This window comes from Hylobates moloch, unplaced genomic scaffold, assembly GCF_009828535.3.
Source record: "Hylobates moloch isolate HMO894 unplaced genomic scaffold, HMol_V3 SCAFFOLD_17, whole genome shotgun sequence".
In the NCBI taxonomy this organism is placed as follows: Eukaryota; Metazoa; Chordata; class Mammalia; order Primates; family Hylobatidae; genus Hylobates; species Hylobates moloch.
In genome coordinates, this window is record NW_026652292.1 from 79,587,044 (window position 1) to 79,605,986 (window position 18,943).

Consider the following 18,943-nt stretch of genomic DNA (forward strand, 5'->3'; position numbering starts at 1 on the left):
ACTGCAAACAGAGCCCAGGAAACAAGGACGCCTGCACAGGCCCCCGAGCACAAGGACTCCTTCCACCTCTGCTGGCAGCATCCGGCGGTTAAGTGACCCCCGCCCGCGAGGCCAGTGACCCGGAGGTCAGCACGGGCTGGCATCAGTGCGGACAGTGAAGCTGCTGCCGCCGCCTGGCCAGAGTCAGGCCTCCCGCAGGTGCCACGGCCAGCTCCACAGCAGGGGCCAGAACCTGGGAGCTGGTGCCAACCGCCCCCCACCCCGCCCTTGAGGGGTCCTGGCTGTGGCCGCAGAGCTCCCTTTTCTAGCCCTGGTCGGTTTCAGTGTGGTAGGAGTTATTAATAAATTACTTTAGGGGCCGGGCGCGGTGGCTCACGCCTGTAATCCCAGCACTTTGGGAGGCCGAGGCGGGCGGATCCCGAGGTCAAGAGATCGAGACCATCCTGGCTAACATAATGAAACCCCGTCTATACCTGAAAAAAAAAAATACAAAAATTAGCTGGGCGTGGTGGCGGGCACCTGTAGTCCCAGCTACTTAGGAGGCTGAGGCTGAAGAATCGCTTGAACCTGGGAGGCAGAGGTTGCAGTGAGCCGAGATCGCGCCACTGGCCACTGCACTCCAGCCTGATGACAGAGCGAGACTCCGTCTCAAAAAAAAAAAAAAATTATTTTAGGCAGATAGAAAGGAAAAGGGGTCCTTGGGAAGTTTTTGTTTTCAAAGCAGCTCTTAGAGCCAGGCCGGCACCCTTTGATACGCAAATGCAGGCCACTAGAAACTGGGTCCACCCAAACACGGCGATTCCTGTGGCCTTCTTGCCCTTGCCCCACATGTTCCTGGCAGCATGGCCGCCCCCACATATCCCCAAGTGTGTAGAACGTCAGGGCACCCTGCATTTGCATATTAAAAGGCTAGGGTAGGAGGGCCAGCTTTTTCATGGGCTACATGAATGACATGCCTGGTCAAACCAATTGCCTGAGCCCTATGCAAATCAGACACTGCCTCCTCAAGCCCGTATATATACCTGACTGGTATCCACCCCACTTGGGGTTCCCTGTCTTGGCTTTGGAGCACCCCCGCGCTTTCTCTATACTGGGGAGCCTCTTCCTTCTACCTTTCTTCTTTCTTGCCTATTAAACTCTCCGCTCTTTAAAGCTACACCACGTGTCCATGTTGTTTTTTCTAATTCTACTTGAGACGAAGACCCTGGTGTTCCTCCACTCATTGAAGCTACATCATCAGGAGACAGGGTGGTGTCCCTATGCACACATGCAAGCCACAGTGTGGTCTGGTGGCCTTGGCATGACAGGCTCCCTCACTCAGGTCCCTTCCACAGGCCTTGGGTGGGCATGGAAAGATCTCACAAATGGTGCAGGCCCTGTGGTCACTTTGGAGTCACACGCCATGGCTTGCTGAGGGAAGGGCTGCTGCCTTGCTCATCCCTGAGAACCAGGGCAGCCTCAGGGTAGCTTGTAGAATGGACTGCCGCAGCCATTTGAGAGGACGACGAAATTCACAATGTGCCAGCTAGCTGCTGCCATCCTGGCCAAGCTCACTGTGGGATTTCATTGCACGACTCTTCTGCTACCGTGGAAGGCAAAAAGGGCAGACTTCCCCTAGGGCCCCTCCCCTGCCAAAAGCAGAGCCGCTAGGAGAGCATCAGGGACACAGGTAGGAAGCCAGGGCCCCTGCCTGCCCCTGTGCAGGTCTCCAGCTCTGCCTGCTCAGCCGGCCAGCAGGGGAGCTGGCCTTCCAGGAAGGGTCCAGATGCTGGGCATCCTGCAGTTTCGCTCAGACAGGCCTGCATCGGAATGCTGTCCCGAACCCCATCAGACACTCTCTACGCCCCACTTTGTTCCTTGCAGGCACAGTTGATCAAACAAGAGCCCAGACCTGCCGCTACAGGACATCGGAGTCACTCAGGACCCCGAAGGTAGCCTGCTTGGTGGACTGGATGAGGCCTACGGGACACTCCACATTCGGGAGGAAGTGGGAGGCCAGGGGTTGCTGAGATCCACAGCAGGATGAGGACATAGCCTGACCTGTGGGCCTTAGGGGTACCCTCAGGTCCCCGGACCAGCAGCCGGATGGGGCCATAGACCACCCTCGGGTCCCAGACCACTAAAGGACTGCCCCAAATCACTAAGCTAAAGGGAAAAGTCCAGCTGGGAACTGCTTGCGGCCAACCTGCCTCCCATTCTATTCAAAGTCACTCCTCTGCTCACTGAGATAAATGCAGATCTGATTGCCTCCTTTCAGAACTCAAAAGAATGAAATCACTTGTCTCCTCTCTACCTATGACCTGGAAGCCCCCTCCATGCTTTGAGTCATCCTGCCTTTGCTTCGAGTTTTCCCACCTTTCCAGACTGAACCAACGTTCATCTTGCATACGTTGATCGATGTCTCGCGTCTGCCTAAAATGTATAAAACCAAACTGTGCTCTGACCACCCTGGACACATATCACCAGGACCTCCTGAGGCTGTGTCACGGGTACACATCATTAACCTTGGCAAAATAAACTTTCTAAATTAATTGAGACCTGTCTCGAATTTTCGGGGTTCACAGACGTGAGGGTGGTCTTGGGGACTATTTGGGCCCCCCAACATTGTAGTTGTTCTCAAATTTTCATGGCCATTGGAGTTCATCAAATGAGTGAAAAGGTCAGCAGGCCAGTCCACAAAGCCTCTTAGATGCCTCTTTGCTATATGCACTCCAAAATTCGTGTGTTGGAAACTTGGTGTCCCTTGTGACAGTGTTGGAGGTGGGGCCTTTGGAAAGTGACTGTTCATGAGGGCTCTGCCTTCCTGAATGGATTGATGCCATTACTGTGGGAGTGGGTTAGTTATCTTGGGAGTTTGGCCCCCTTTTCCTCTTTGTTCACAAGCTCTTGCCCCCTCTCCCCCTCCTGCCATGGGACGGCTCTCACCAGATGCCGCACCCTGCTCTTGGATTTCCCCACCTCCAGAATCATGAGCTGAATTAACTTCTTTTTAAATAGATTACCTAGCCTGTGGTATTCTGTGATATCAACAGAAAACAAAGATGCCCTTATTCCACCTGTATTATTGCTCACCAGTCTACCTGTTTACCCTCCCCACCTCCTAAGCCTGGCTGCCCCCATCCTGCAGCCTGTGGGACTGGACAATGAGCCTGTAGAATCTGGTCAGTGTCCTCTTAACTGTACAAAGAGAGTGCAGGAGCAGTGAAGAGTACATCAGAGACACCAGTAAATGCCACCAACCTTGTTTCTGTCTTCAGTTCTGGCTGCTTGTCGACATGCCGGATGCCAGATGGAGGAACCTGTTGACAAATTCCCAACAGGGAAATGATTAGAGTTATTTCCCACGTTGCAGGGGCCTGTGTGGAAATGCAGAGGAGGGAGCTGGTCCATGCACAGATGTGCACTCAGACTCCATCCTCCAAGCGGCCCCGAGCATCCTCTCTGTGCTGGAGTTAGTGCTGGGCAGGCGGTACCCAGATCACAGTCCCCACGCCCACGGGCTCACAGCCCAGTTGTGGGACTGAGGCAGGAAATAAACAGGGAAATGGCTGCTGTGCACTAACTGCTCCCACAGGAGGAGGCATAGGGTCTTGAGGAACCTGGGGGACAGCTGGAAGATTCTTCTCTGAGGAGGGAGTATTTGAAGGGGTTTCAAGTTCCTGGCTAGGATGTAGGATTGGCTGGGTGCATGTTGAGGGCAATGGCTGGGCCCACCTGCAGAGATAGCTGGGGCTGCAACCTGGGTAGGAGCCAGCCTTGGGGAGGAGGACTTGCAGGGCAGGGCTCTAAGCTGAGAGGTAGGAAGAGGGAACCTCAGCTGGGAAGTGGGCCTGCTCCTTAGGGTATGGGGTGAAGAACAGGTGTGTTCGGTGGGAGCTGGGCACAAGGCTCAAACACTGGCCCTACCCTGTTACTAATTTACTCAATCTCTGAGGCTTCTTGTGTCTCAGTTTCTCTAGCTGTCAGCTCTACCCAGCCACCCACGTCAACAGCCACAACCATCAACATAACAAGGCCACCCAGCACCAAGTGCCCCCAACATCCCTGGCACTCTGGTCTCTTCTAATTCAACCTCAAACTGCCCCAAGTCTTTGTTTTTGTTTTTTTTTTTTCATCTAAGAATAGAGCTAATAAGAATTCTACCTTGTCAGGTCACTGGGTGAATTTAATAAAATTAAGCAGAGGTGATAAAGTATCAGAAAAGTGCTTTGTGAGTTGCTGTATATAAATGTTAGTTGCATTAGTGTGATTCTTCTTGTGCATGGGGGACTCAGTGAATGTCAGCTCCTTCTGCCCACCTTGCCATCCTTCAGGACCTGAGGCACTTGCTCCTCCTGGGCCTCCCTGAACCTCAGCCTGACCTGCTGCCCCCTGCGATGGGCTGGCACTGTGCTCACACACCCAGCCTGACCCGCCGCTCCCTGTGATGGGCTGGCACTGGGCTCACACACCCTCTGCTAGCTGCATGGCTGTGTCTCCATCTCTCACCCGCTGCTCCCACGAAGGTGAGGGCTGTGGCTGACTTGTGTATCCCACAAACAAGCCACACAGGCTAGCACATGGTAGGGGCTGAAAAGTGTGTGTGGATGAGGGAACTTATCCCATCTCCTGCCTGCAAAGTCCTCTGGGTCATGTGGATTTTATGGTGGCTCATTTCTAGGGACATAGCAGCCATTTGGAGCTCTGAGAGATGGTGATTGGACTACGTGAGTGTGTGAGTGCACAGAAAACATTTCTTGTTTAAAAATTAAAAATAAATTATGACCATAAAAGTAATAGGGCTGGGCGCAGTGGCTCACGCCTGTAATCCCAGCACTTTGGGAGTTCAAGACCAGCCTGGCCAACATGGTGAAACCCCATCTCTATTAAAAAAAGAAAAATTAGCCAGGCATTGTAGTGGCTACCTGTAGTCCCAGCTACTCAGGAGGCTGAGGCAGGAGAATCACTTGAACTTGGGAGGCAGAGGTTGCAGTGAGCTGGGATCGCACCATTGCACTCCAGCCTGGGTGACAGAGCAAGACTCTGTCTCAAAAAAAAAAAAAAAAAAAAAAAAAAAAAGTAACAGATGTCTCTTATTAAAAATTATAGAAATCTTTAAAAAAGTATAAATGAAATTAAAATCATTTCTAATCTTTCACCCACTTTTTGTTGGCTGCCTTATAGTACAGGTGTACCTACAAATGGAAGGGGTTCAGTGTACATACACAGTTTCCTCTTTCTTTCTTTCTTTCTTTCTTTCTTTCTTTCTTTCTTTCTTTCTTTCTTTCTTCTTCTCTTTCTTTCTTTTTAGACAGAGTCTCACTCTGTCACCCAGCCTGGCATGCAGTGGTGCAAACATAGCTCACTACAGCCCCCACCTCCTGGGCTCAAGCAATCCTCCTGCCTCAGCCTCCCAAGTAACTGGGACTACAGAAGCATAGCGCCATGCCCAGCTAATTTTTCATTTTTTTGTAGAGATGGGGTCTCACTGTGCTGACCAGGCTGGTCTCAAATTCCTGGGCTCAAGCAATCTGCCTGCCTTGGCCTCTCAAAGTGCTGGGATTATAGGCATGAGCCATCACACCCAGCCTACAGACACAATTTCATATCCTACATATTTGCTTAAAAATGTCTTGAACAGGCCAGGTGCTGTGGCGGAGAATGGCGTGAGAATGGCAGGAGAATGGCGTGAACTCGGGAGGCGGAGCTTGCAGTGAGCCGAGATCACGCCACTGTACTCCAGCCTGGGCGACAGAGCGAAACTCCATCTCAAAAAAAAAAAGTCTTGAACATTCATGCAACTTTAAGGGCTACACAATGTGGACAGATAAGAATTTTATCTCTCTACTCCTCTCCTGTTCTTTCTTTTGTATTTCCTTTTCTTTCTTTCTTTTTTTTTTTTAAGACAGAGTCTCACTCTGTTGTCCAGGCTGGAGTGCAGTTATGCGATCTCATCTCACTGCAACCTCCGCCTCCCAGGTTCAAGAGACTCTCATGCCTCAGCCTTCAGAGTAGCTGGGATTACAGGCATGCGCCACCACACCCAGTTTTAGTAGAGACGGGGTTTCGCCATGTTGGCCAGGCTGGTCTTGAACTTCCGACCTCAGGTGATCCATCCACCTCGGCCTCCCAAAGTGCTGGAATTACAGGCATGAGCCACTGCACCTGGCCTCCTCTCTTCATCTTTCTAACGTTTTATTTATCTCTACATAACATTGCAGGGGCTCCACTGCACACAACTGGCACATACTTCCTAGAAATGGAGTCTTAGCTCAGAGAGTGGGGTCATGTTTAGGGCTCTTGAGATTTTTCTGGCCATTTCCCAATTTTCACCCCTACTAGCTGCATAAGAGGCCTGTGTCCTTGACTTCTCTCCAACATGGGGCTCACACTTCCTTTTTATATTTTTACCCCAGTGGGAAAAAGGAGTATCTTATTATTTTAATACGGGCATCGTAACAGTGAACAGGATCTAACGCCCCACCCCATGTTTACGGGAAAGTCCACGGCAGGAACGGTGGTGGCAATGTGGGGGTTGGCCTGCCTCATCGCCCCGGAGACCGTGGGGGTCGCTGGGGCCCATGCTTTTCAGAGCTTTTATTGCAGCAGGATCTGCCAGCCAAATAACATCTGCACGGAGCCCCGACATCCCTGGAGGCCACACAGAGGGTCTCAGGATGACCAGGCAGGGTGGGGGCCCCAAGGAAGCCTGTACCAGGGAGCAGAGCCTCAAAGCCACACAGCTGGTCAGACCTGTCATTATTCAGACTGAGAAATCCAAGTCAGGAGAGGGGATGGGCCTGGGTTCGACATCCCGCAGAACCTCACAGCAGAAGCGGGGGCCGGCCTCAGTCCAGTCCTGAAGGGCGCCTTTGTTCCTGAGATGAGGTTACCCTTGATGTGAACTTGTGTCCCCGAGCTGCTGTCCCAAGGCCATTGTGCTCAGTGTCCACCGGGCCCCGCTGTCTAAGGGTGCCCTTTACTGTGGGGGCCAAGCCCCATGCAGAGCAAGGCCCCTGCCCAGACAGCCTGGCACTGCTGGGACGGTCCCAAAGGACCCTTTGACGGGCTCTCGAGCAGAGACTCAAGGAACAGGCGACACTGGGGATGAGGCTGTCCTGTCTGACATCACCCCACTGGGTTCAGCCTGAGAAAGGGAGGCCTGTGTGACCCACGGCCCTGTGATGATGGCGCATGAGGTCATTCAACAGCCTGCAGGCACCTGCACGGCAGACGCTCTGACAGCAGCTCTCCCCCACCCGGCCGGGCCCAGCTGGCCTCTGGGAGCCCTGGAGACAGAGAATCTTCAAAAGGGAGTTGTGGCTAAAGAGATGAAGTCTCAATACCAGACCTGTCCTCGCCGGGGCCCTTTTGCCCCATCCAATCCATCATCAAGTCTGGGGGCTGCACTCCAGCACATGGCCCCTGTCCCACCAGTGCTCCCCGGGACCAGGCCCCTTGGGTCAGGCTCCTCTGAACCCTCTTCTCAATTAGGCCTCGACCTTTGCCCAGGTCTCCATCATCACCCTCATAACCCATCCAGTCTCAGGCCTGCCTGGCCCAGTTTCAGCGAGAATCCTGCAAAATCAGTTTGGCAGGAATCCCCCGGCCTAGAAGCCTAATCTCCCTCCACTTCTCACTGAGTTCCTCATCCCTTCTTTGATGACTCAGTCCTTAGCCTGTCTTCGACAAGCATCTCGTGGGGTCAGTTCAGCAAGAATCGCAGTACCTCGGGCGACTTTCCACCTGCTGCCCCACCCCTGCTCATTGGCCGCAATTCCCACTGTCTGCCATATTCAGAATCTCACCCCCTCTCTCGTCCATTGCGATGGTCCTGACTCCTGTTGGGAAGAGTCTTCCTTACCGGTTTTAACGAATGCCAGAATAATTTTCTTTAGCAGGGAGGGTTCGGGGAATGAATAAGCAATACATAGTGGGGTGGTCAGTGATAACATGAAGCATAACTCTAGGTGCCTGTCTGCAAGGAGAGTGATGGGGCTCAGAACATGCCACCCCAAACAGGACTAGCAGGCCAGAATGTGCTGCCCCTGACATGCCCTTCTGACATAAGGGTTATTTTGGGTTATTTATCTCAAAATAACTGCTGGGGGAAACAGCAGACTCAGAAAAGCATTGAAAACCAAGTAGAAGTGACCATTTTATAAGGGGGAACTGAGACCTCCAAAGGAAACCTCCAACTCTAAGGGTGTCTCTTCTCTGTACCAGGAAGATGAGGATGACCCGAAGTCCCTGGGTCTCTTCTCAGTGGAGAAGGCACACAGCACACCTCCCCCTTGCCTAAGGTGCCCCCTGCCCCCCCGGCCCCCCCACTCGACATAACTGTGCCTCCCCACACCTTCCTTCTTTGTCACAGGGGATGCTGTTATCTCAGCCTGAGGTCAAAACTGCCTCTTTGATGGCCAGGGCATGGTGGCTCATACCTGTAATCTCAGCACTTTGGGAGGCCAAGGCGGGCAGATCGCCTGAGGTCAGGAGTTTGAGACTAGCCTGACCAGCATGGTGAAACCCCATCTCTACTAAAAATACAAAAAAAATTAGCCGGGTGTGGTGGCGCATGCCTGTAGTCCCAGCTACTCGGGAGGCTGAGGCAGGAGAATTGCTTGAACCCAGGAGGCCGAGGTTGCAGTGAGCCAAGATCTTGCCACTGCACTTCCAGCCTGGGCAACAGAGCAAGACTCCGTTTCAAAAAAAAAAAAAAAAAACCCAAAAACAAAACCAAAAAAAACCCCAAAGCTGCCTCTTGGAGATCTGCCCCTCCGTGTCCTCATTTCTCTGGGCTACCCTTTGCAGGTACACAAGGTGCACATGTTAATAAGATTCTGTTCATCCTTATCTTGTTAATCTGTCTTGTTACAGGGATCTGTCCCAACTAAGATCTATAAAAGGTAGAAAATTATGTTTCTTCCCCTTATAAGAGTCATTTCTCCCTCCTCCCCTGCCACTGGATACCTGCATTATGAAGGTATAAAGGGTAGCCAAATGCCGCCATCAGAAGCTTAATTTAACTGTGAAAATGAGAAGCTATGAGCTAAAAAGGGTTAATCTGGGAGGAGGAGAGATGACCAGTCCTCAAGTGTCACTCTTTCTTCAGGTCTGGCAGAGCCCACAGGACACCCCGCCTTTGTGATGACACTGATTTTTAATGGTGAGTGGGCCTGGGGCATTTCCCAAGGGGCCCGTTAGAAGTCCGCAGCAGCCTCCTTTCATCAATGCTCTGTGGGGCTGGCTCTTCCCTTGCTCCTGGAAGAAAGCCTCGGCTGCTGCCCATGGCCCTCAGTACCTTGTTACCAACCTCCTTTGTGGACAGAGGGGTTGCAGCAGGCTGGGGTGGCTGGGGTAGGAAATACCTAAAACTCCTAACTTGGACTCCTTGAGCTAGGGCGGCTTTCTAGAAGGGGCCTAAAGTGGTGATGGATGTCAACAGGCCTTATTTGTTTAAGCTTTGCTATTTGGAGCCAAATAGCCAGCACTTCTGGGGGCCGGTCTTTGGTTCGGCCCTTTTCCTTTCTTGCTGGTCTCAGGCTCGCTGAGATCATTGGACAGACAAGGCAGGCTGAGGAGGCTGGCCTGGCATGTGCCCCCGCCCTGCCCTGCTGGCTCCCCGCTGTGGCTGGGCTGCTCGTGACCTAGCGAGATGACACTGTCACCAACCCGTTCACACCCACCATGTGGTGTGGACCTCATAGAGGGTAGTTCCTTGCTCTAGGGGACCAAGTAACACATTTTAATTTGTACCTTGAAGATACATCTCTTCGCCTTCTGCAAACATCTGGCCGCACCTGACACATAGCGCACAGGAAGGGTGGTAGTGCTTCTCCCCGGCCTGTAAAAAAAGCACAAAGCAGAATGTTTCTATTAAAGCCAGAAAGGTTGGCTGGGTCCCAGCACCCGGCATGGATACAGCACACCCTGTGCACAGGTACTCAGGGGACACTGGAAGGGCCAGCCCCCACCATCGGGACTCAAGACCCCTACGCAGAGCCCAGACCCAGGGGGTGCCCCCGGGCTGTCCAAGGCGCCCTGTGCGGAGGCAGGAGGAGACCTGGCTGCACTTGTCCAGCCTGCAAGAGCCCAGTGTGCAGCTCCCTGCCGGGGCAGTACGGGAGGGGTCAGCCTCCTCCACCAGGCGGCATCCACAGAGGGGTCTTGGTATCTCCAGAGGGAGCAGGAGGGACAGGAGGAGGAAGGAAAGGGGAGAGGGAGGGGAGGGAAAGATAACACCATTTCTCCAGGTGCAGGAATTAGGGGAGTGGGGTGAAAAAGGATGAATACTTTCCTTTTCATATCTCTGTATTGCTCAGTACATTCAATGAGCATTTTGCTTTTATCATTCTTGAAGTTTATTAAATTAGACTACAAATGCTAATACTGAAATAACCCAAACAAATCACATTGCCTGGTTTGGCTTATTTTTGCCTGGAGCAAAAAAAAAAAATCACCCTGAAATGCTCCCTTTACCCCCACGTTCCAGCACACCCTTCCTACCCTGAGGGCACGGCGGGTGCAGCCTATTGCTAAATGTGGATGCTAAATCCCTGTGGCTCATTCTTTCCTAAAACAGGAAGAAATTTCCTAATCCCTACCTACATTTGAATTTGTAATAACCAGTTTCCTGAATCAGTAAGTAAAGGGCTGAAATGTCATTTTGAGCATCCTGTTTTGCCTGTCCTGTGCCTTCCCCAGGATGAAAAGAGCCCCGAGGTGGCCCCTGTGTATTGGGAGGAAGAGCCCAGAGCAGGCTTTTCTCCTGCGCGGAGCCTGGTGTGGCCTCCTCTGCCAACCTCCGGGCCAGGTGATAAGGCCATGAATCTTCCAGCAAAGCGGCCCTTCCCGCAGGTGAGGAGGTTGACTTCAGTCCTGCCTGCCCTCCAGGGCCCAGGCCTCGGCACCAGCTGTCCCCTTCACTGGAGCAATCCTCCTACTCTCCCACCCCTGCAACCCTGACTGCTATCTCATCCCACCTGCCACCTCCTCTTGGGAGCTTTCCCTGAACCCTTATCTGGGCGTTCACAGCCCCATTTCCACACTGTTCGGGGATTACTTGGGTGTATTCTTCCCCACTAGATGGCCAGCCTCTCAAGCGCAGGGCCTGGCACCTGGGCCACGTCAGGGAGCACCAGGTGCAGGGATCTCTCTGGACAGCAGGTCACACCACAGCATCTGGCCCCAGAGTGTGGGTGAAACGATCATTTTGCTGATCACAATTATTCAAATGCCCAGTGGTCTGGGTAGCACTCTTTTTTTTTTGAGATGGAGTCTCGTTCTGTCGCCCAGGCTGGATGGGGTGCAGTGGCACGATCTCGGATCACTGCAAGCTCAGCCTCCCAGGTTCACGCCATTCTCCTGCCTCAGCCTCCAAGTAGCTGGGACTACAGGCGCCCGCCACCACGCCTGGCTAATTTTTTTTGTATTTTTAGTAGAGATGGGGTTTCACTGTGTTAGCCGGGATGGTCTCGATCTCCTGACTTTGTGATCCGCCCGCCTCAGCCTCCCAAAATGTTGGGTTTACAGGCCTGAGACACTGCGCCCAGCCTGGTCTGAGTAGCACTCTTAAGTGTAAATCAGAGATTGAGACAGCTCTGTATTTTTAAAAATAAAAGTCACCAGGTATCAACGTCACAGTTGTCAACTGCTGGCTCACGGCACTCATAATGAGTATTTCTGAGTTTGTGGCCTGCAACCTGTCCTCACACCTGCTTAATCCAGGTGCCCCCACTTCACACTGACTTCCTCTAATGTCAGGAGTTCTGTGACAGCCACAGGGGACAGAAAGCAACCCTGCAGGACAAACAAACCCTGCTGTCTACACGGCATGTCTACACAGCACGTCCACATGTTACACTGCTGGGACAGTCTCTTTTTTTTTTTTTTTTTTTTTTGAGACAGAGTCTCGCTCTGTCAACCAGGCTGGAGTGCAGTGGTGCAACCTCAGCTCACTGCAACCTCCGCCTCCCGGGTTCAGGTGATTCTCCTGCCTCAGCCTCCTGAGTAGCTGGGAACTGCAGGCACATGCCACCACGCCCAACTAATTTTTGTATTTTTAGTAGAGATGGGGTTTCGCCATTTTTGGCCAGGATGGTCTTGATCTCTTGACCTTGTGATCTGCCCGCCTTGGCCTCCCAAAGTGCTGAGATTACAGGCGTGAGCCACCGTGTCCAACCTGCTGGGACAGTTTCTAAGACGATGGGCTTGAGCCCTCCACAGCAGCAGTGGCTATGGTCTCCACAGCTCATGCCAAGAAGCTTGTTACACACATTAACTTGTCAAGTCCTTGTGGCAGTGCTATGAGTATATTATTACTCTCACTGACCATAGGAGGCACAGAGAGGTGGAAGAGCTTGAGCAAGGTCACACAGCAGCAGGTGGTGGAGCTGCGGTTATAGCCCAGGAGACTGGCCTCCAGGTGCAGAGCTTAAGCCCATGCCCAGGCCTGGCAGGCACTCAACCCCCAGCCTGGCTGTCCCCGAGTCCTGGTATGGATCTCAGGTCTGGGGTGTGCATCCCCTGCTCACATGCTCACTGCTACGGCTTGAATGTTTGTCCCTGTTGGATACAGTTAGGTTCCCTCTTCAAACAGCTTATCCAGTTTCCCCATTCTCTGTACTATAATTCCAAATACCCCCTTTGCCTTTGCTGTTCCCCAACTTGTCTGAATATGCCTAGGCATGCCTGAACTTGCTACAACCCCAGTCCACATTCCTTTCCTTATCAGGGAATAGGTTACCTTCCTAGTCCCTCCATAAATGACCCCCTTTCTCTCTCTTCTCACCTCCCTTACATGCCTACCTTATCTAAGAAAGTTTAAATGTTTAGCCCATTGGTACTAGTTTAGACTGTGTGGTCCGACCCTAGCCAATAGAGGAAAGACACAGAAGCAGAAGCTGCGTTAGAGATAATAAAAACCCTGATTTCCTTTGTTCTGTGTGCTCTTGCCATTGCTCCACAAGCGAGACACACTCTTCTGCAGAAATAAATTTGCCTTGCTGAGAAACCCTTTGTCCTTTGTGCAGTGCTCGTTCTTCTTTGTGGCACCGAGCATTTGTTTTCAACATCCCCTTCAAAACTCACGTTGAAATCTAATCACCAGTGTGGCAGTATTGAGAGGGGGGCCCTTAAGAGAGGAGCAGACCGTGAAGGCCCTGCCATCAGGATGGACTGATCCATTCACTGATTAACAGGCCATCATGGGAGCAGGACGAGTGGCTCCGAAGAGAGGAGGAAAGCTCTGAGCCAGCCAGCATGCTCAGCCCCTCACCATGGGACTCTGCAGAAAGTCCCCACCAGCCACAGGATGTGCCCCCTTCACCCTGGACTTCGCAGCCTCCATCACTGTAGGAAATCCATCCTTTTCTTTATAAATTCCCCAGGAGTTTCAGGTATTCTGTTACATGTCACAGGAGTGGACTAACACATGCCATACCCTCGTGCCCTGAACGAGCAACATGGAGGATGCTGGTGAACCCATCCAAGCCAAGAAGTCGGACACAAGAGAACAGGCCACATGTTTAGGATGTTCAAAACCAGGCAAAGCGATCTACATGGCTAGGGTGCCCTTGGGGACTCACGGGGGAATCTGGGGCACCCGACCTGTTCTCTTTTTTGACTCGGCACTGGTTCCATGGGTGTGTCCAGTTTGTAAAAATGTATCAAGATGCACAGGTATAATTCAGGCACCCCTCTGTGTGTATTACATGCCAACAAAGCAAAGACCTAAACACAAGAGCTAAAACTGAAAAACGATTAGAAGAAAACATGCTGTTAAGAGGACAGGTGCAGTGGCTCACACCTGTAATCCAAGTACTCTCAGAGGCCGAGGCAAGAGTATCACTTGAGGCCAGGAGTTCAAGACCAGCCTGGGCAACATAGTGAGATACGGTCTCTACGAAAAAAATTGAAAAATTAGCCAGGCATGGTGGCTTGTGCCTGTAGTCTCAGCTACTCGGGAGGCTGAGGTGGGAGGATACTTTGAGCCCAGGAGTTCTAAGTTACAGTGAGCTCTGATCATGCCACTGCACTCTAGCCTGGGTGACAGAGTGAAACCCAGACTCTTAAAGAACTGTTATAAAAAGGTGGGCAAAGGACTTGAACAGACACTTCTTCAGTGAAAATATACAAATGGCCAACTGGTACATGAAAAGATCCTCAACATTCTTGTCATTAAGAAAATGCAAATCAAAACCATAGGAGACACCACTTCATACCCATGAGGATAGCTACAATAATAACAACACAGAAAGGAAAAGAAAAGGTGTTGGTGAGGATGTCAAGACACAGGAACCCTCATGCGCTGCTGATGGAAACACAAAATGGTGTAGCTACCGTGGAAGACAGCGTGTTGGTTTTTCAAGAAGTTAAACACAGAATTACCAGGAGCCAGGAATTTCACTCTTTGGCATTTAAGGAAAATGAAAAGAAAAGAACAGGAGAAATGAAAACTTGGCTGGGCACAGTGACTCAAGCCTGTAATCCCAGCACTTTGGGAGGCTGAGGTGGGCAGATCACCTGAGGTCAGGAGTTTGAGACCAGCCTGACCAACATGGCGAAACACCATCTCTACTAAAAACACAAAAATTAGCCAGGCTTGGTGGCGGGTGCCTGTAATCTCAGCTACTCAGGAGGCTGAGACAGGAGAATCTCTTGAACTCGGGAGGCAGAGGTTGCAGTGAGCTGAGATCGTGCCACTGCACTCCAGCCTAAGCAACAGTGCAAGACTCCAGAAAGAAGGGAAGAAAGGAAAGAAAGGAAGGAAAGAAAGGAAGGGAAGGGAAGGGAAGGGAAAAAGGAGGGCACGGTGGCTCATGCCCGTAATCCCAGAACTTTGGGAGGCCGAGGTGGGTGCATCACGAGGTCAGGAGATTGAGACCATTCTGGCTAACACGGTGAAACCCCGTCTGTACTAAAAAAAAAAATTACAAAAAATTAGCCAGGCACGGTGGCAGGCATCTGTAGTCCCAGCAAATCGGGAGGCTGAGGCAGGAGAATGGCGAGAACCCGGGAGGCAGAGCTTGCAGTGAGCCGAGATAGCGCCACTGCACTCTAGCCTGGGCAACAGAGAGAGACTACATCTCAAAAAAAAAAAGAAAAAAAAAAAAGAAAGGAGGGAGGGAGGGAAGGAAGGAAGGAAGGAAGGAAGGAAGGAAGGAAAGAAGGAAGGGACAGGTGGTTCCACACAAAAACCTGTATATGATGTTCACAGCAGCATTCTATATAATAGCCAAAGGGTAGAAACATCCCCGGTGTCCATCACGGATGAAGAAATTGTGGCGTATCTACGCCAGGGGGTATTATTCAGCCACGGACAGGAATGAAAGCACTGATCCTGCTACAATATGGATGAACTCTGAAATCGTGTGCCGTGAAAGAAGCCAGATGCAAAGCCGCGGGGTAGAGGATTCCTTCACTATGGAACATCCAGAGCAGGCAAATCCATGGACACAGAAAGCAGGTGAGTAGCTGCCAGGGGCTGGGGGAGGAGGGAACGGGGAGTAACTGCCTGGTGGGGATGAGGTTTCCTCTTGGGGTGACGAAAAAGTTTTGGAACTAGAGAGAACTGGAAGTTGTGCGATATTGTGAATGCACCAAATGCCACCAAACATTTTAAATGGTTAATTGTATGTTACATGAATGTCACCTCAATTTTTTAAAGAAGAGTTGATCCCCAAATGGTCAACTTTTAAATGACCAACCACATACCAAGCATTGTGTCAGGTGCTCTGCCTGCCTCAAGTTCATCCTCACGGCAGCCCCTTGGGGTGAGCACTATTGTCTATCCTTGTTTTTCAAAGAAGGAGGTCGAGGCTCAGGGAGGTGAGGAGGCCTACCCAAGGCCATGTCATTGAGAGAATGAGGAGCCAGGATCCAAAGCAGGCGGGCTGGATGCTACCTCCTGGGAAGACTCCATGGGCCGTGGGGACAATTGGGGACATTTGTGGCTGCACCCCTGCAGGTCCGGGGCCTCAGAGCGTGGAATTAACTGCATCCTCAGCTCACCGGCTCCCTGTCAACAGCCCTCCTCCCACATCCAACGCACAGACACAGGAAAAGGAAGGTCGCAGAGCTCCTAGTGAGCTGGGGGCAGAGACGGAAGCTTTCCACACTGTACACGCCACGGCCTGGCCCGTGGCACAGAGGAGCAGCCTGGGGTCTGAGAAGCCACACAGCAGAGTTAGAGCCAAGTCTGAGCCAGTGCCAGCTCTGCACCCTTTCCAGTGACGGCACAGCTGCGTGGCCAGGGGCAGCCGGCACCCTCACTCACAGTTCGCACCACTCATAAAGTATGAGAGTCAACAGCCAAACCATTACATTTTAAGGACGCTCCACATTCTGGAACAATCCACCTGTGGTGGAGAGGCAGGGCTGGAGCACCTGCATCTTCAGGCCCTGGGGAACACCACGGGGCCGTCAAGTGGACAGAGCAAATGTGCCTGCCGGTGCTCAGGCCTGTCCCAGGCTCGTGGCCAAAGCCATGGAGGTGACAGATTCCAGCCTGAGATTCTCTCTTCCTGGCTGTGACTCAGGGCCGTGTCACGTGCTGGGGTTCAGTGTCCCCATGTATAAGATGGAGAGGACTGTCCCTCCCTCTCAGGCTAGAGTAATATAACCGGGCTCTGTGATTCCAGAGGACGTTTAGCTGGAAGGTACCGGCGTGGCACAGGTCACCCCCTCCCTATCCCATACTTCCTGTTGAGAACCAATGGGTCACAGGCGGCCAATTAGAAGTGTCCTCATTCCCTGTGTCACCTCCTATTGTCATTCCCATTCTCTCATAGTGACTGGGGTGTCCCAGTCATCGGCACAGTGGCCACATCCTCCCAATTGCCGCCTGAGGAGTGCCTGAAACCTCGGCCACTGGTGGTTCCAGTGGGTGCATGGCTCCCCAGGCAGGCGGAAGTCCCACCCTCGCCCGCGTGGGGTTCAAGATGGCTCGGATTTCAAAATATACGAGCAACCGAAAGACTTTGTAGTGCGTGGTTTTAGGAAGACGTCTTGTGCCTTCTGAGGGGTGGCTGTCATCTTTAATAAGGCAGAATGAAGTGCCAGGGAAGCACACCCGCAGCCTGTGGTGGCTCAGGGTGACCACAGGTCCTCAGCCAGTGCCGGGTCAGAGGACAGTGGTTTATGGGACGCCCCTACTGTGACGCGCAGAATAGGGCCAGCAGTACAGAGGTGTGGCAAAGCTGCCCCCCCTCCAGAAACCCCTCCTATCCCGGCAGAGGAGAGCTAGCGGCCCCCTGTCTCTGGGCTTCTGGAGAATGGATCAGCCCCCTCTGCCACGAGCCCGTCACACCTGAGGCAGGCGGCCCTTTTCCTCCCTGAATCCAACCACGGAATCCGGGTGCAAAGCCCTCCTCTGCCCACTGGAGAGCAGCCACACTTCCCCTCGCTCCTTCCCCGCTCCAGGCCCCCGCTCAGCCGAGGGCCAGGGCTGGGCCTGTGGGCTGCGCCTCCCTGCAGCAGGCAGCTCCCAGCAGCTGCTCCTCACAGTCACCGGCCCAGTTCGGAGCTCTAGTTTCCTTTCTGAACTTCCAGAACTGAGTCCAGGTCTTAAAAGACCTAATCACCATGATGCACAAACAAAATGAAATTTACAAAGAAACAAATGAAAGCTACAAGCAGGGGATCCCCCTGGGGGTGTTCAGCGGCCAGGACAGAATCCCCAGCGGCCACTGCATCCCAGAAAGAAGGGCCCCACTCTGAGCAATGCCCAGCAAGGCCCCTTGAGATCTGGGCCCGCCCCAGACCTTCCCCACCCTCTGGAACACAGCTCCTCTTGGCCCCCGGCCTGTCTAGCACACTCACTCCTGGCCCCGCTCCCTCTTCCTCTCTACCCAGCTCCCGTTAGGGCGTGAGCAACAGGAGAGCTTGGCCCAGTGGCCTTATTCTCTGCTGTACCCTGGCGTCCCCTCCAGCAGTGGCACTGGCAGAGGAGCTGTCCAGTGGGGACGTTCTGAACAAGGCAACACGATGCGGCCCTAGAGGACCAGAGAATTCGAATAAGTTTGGGAAAGGCTGTGGCAGAATCCCACCTGCGGATGTTCACACGCACTGCAGTGTGTCCAGGCTCGGAGGGTCCCACCACAAAGACAGTGATGAGCACATTGCCCGGGGACCAGGAGACGCAAGGGAGGACAAAACAGGCCAGCATGGAAGGGTAGGACCAGGGGCTCTGATGTGCTGCCGGCAGGAGGCGAGGCAGGAATGCAGAGATCCGGCGAAGGGTGTGTGCGCATGTGCGTGTCTGTGTGTCTCCGTGTTTTGCCTGGTGTCTGCGTGGATGTCTTTGCATGTGTCTGTGTGTGCATCGTGTGTGCCGTCTTGGCTGTCTGTGTGCATTTCTGTGTGTCTCTGTGTTTGTGTGTTGTCTGTGTGTTGCTATGTGCAGTCTCTGTGTCCATGTGTCCACGTGTTGTCTGTGTATGTGTCGGTGTGTCCATGCATGTTGTCTGTGTCTGTGTGCTCGTGTGTCTCTATGTGTTGTCTGTGTGTATGTGTCTGTGGGTCCCGTGTGTGTTTTCTGTGTGTCTGTGTTGTCGGTGTCTGTGTCCCTGAGTTTATGTTAGCTGTGTGTGTCATGTGTTTCTTTCTGTGTGTTTATTTCCATGTGTGTTGTTTGCGTGCCTAAGCGTGTTGTCTGCACGTCTTGTATGTGTATGTGATCTGTGTGTCCTTTTGTGTGTTTGTGTGTGTCTATGTGCTTTGTGTGTGTTTGTATCTGTGTATCTGAGTGTGTCTGTGTCATCTGTGTCTTTCTGTATGTTTGTGTGTCTGCATGTGTCTATGTATGTGTATAATCTGTGTCTGTGTGTGAACGTCTGTGTGTGTCATGTGTGTGGCCTGTGTGTCTGTGAGTCTGTGCTGTGTGTGTCCGTCTCGTGTGTGTGACCGTGTGTGTCTGTGTTTTTTCCTGTGTCTGTGTGTCCACGTGTGTTGTCTGTGGGTTGTG

The 18,943-nt window shown here is 52.5% G+C and overlaps 1 protein-coding gene across 4 annotated transcripts in view; it reads right to left on the reverse strand.

The window, feature by feature from the left end:
- Positions 1-18,943, reverse strand: part of ABLIM2 (actin binding LIM protein family member 2) — a 190,650-nt gene that overhangs the window by 83,813 nt on the left and 87,894 nt on the right. For all 4 annotated transcript variants that reach the window (XR_009210479.1, XR_009210478.1, XM_058430059.1 and 1 more), the window contains exons 7-8: positions 9,736-9,823; positions 3,241-3,299 (exon numbers count right to left, since the gene is read on the reverse strand). Coding sequence is in view for 2 of the 4 variants with exons in the window: in XM_058430059.1 (XP_058286042.1) it covers positions 3,241-3,299; positions 9,736-9,823 (147 nt within the window). In the remaining 2 variants the exon portion in view is untranslated. The remainder of the gene's footprint in view (positions 1-3,240; positions 3,300-9,735; positions 9,824-18,943) is intronic.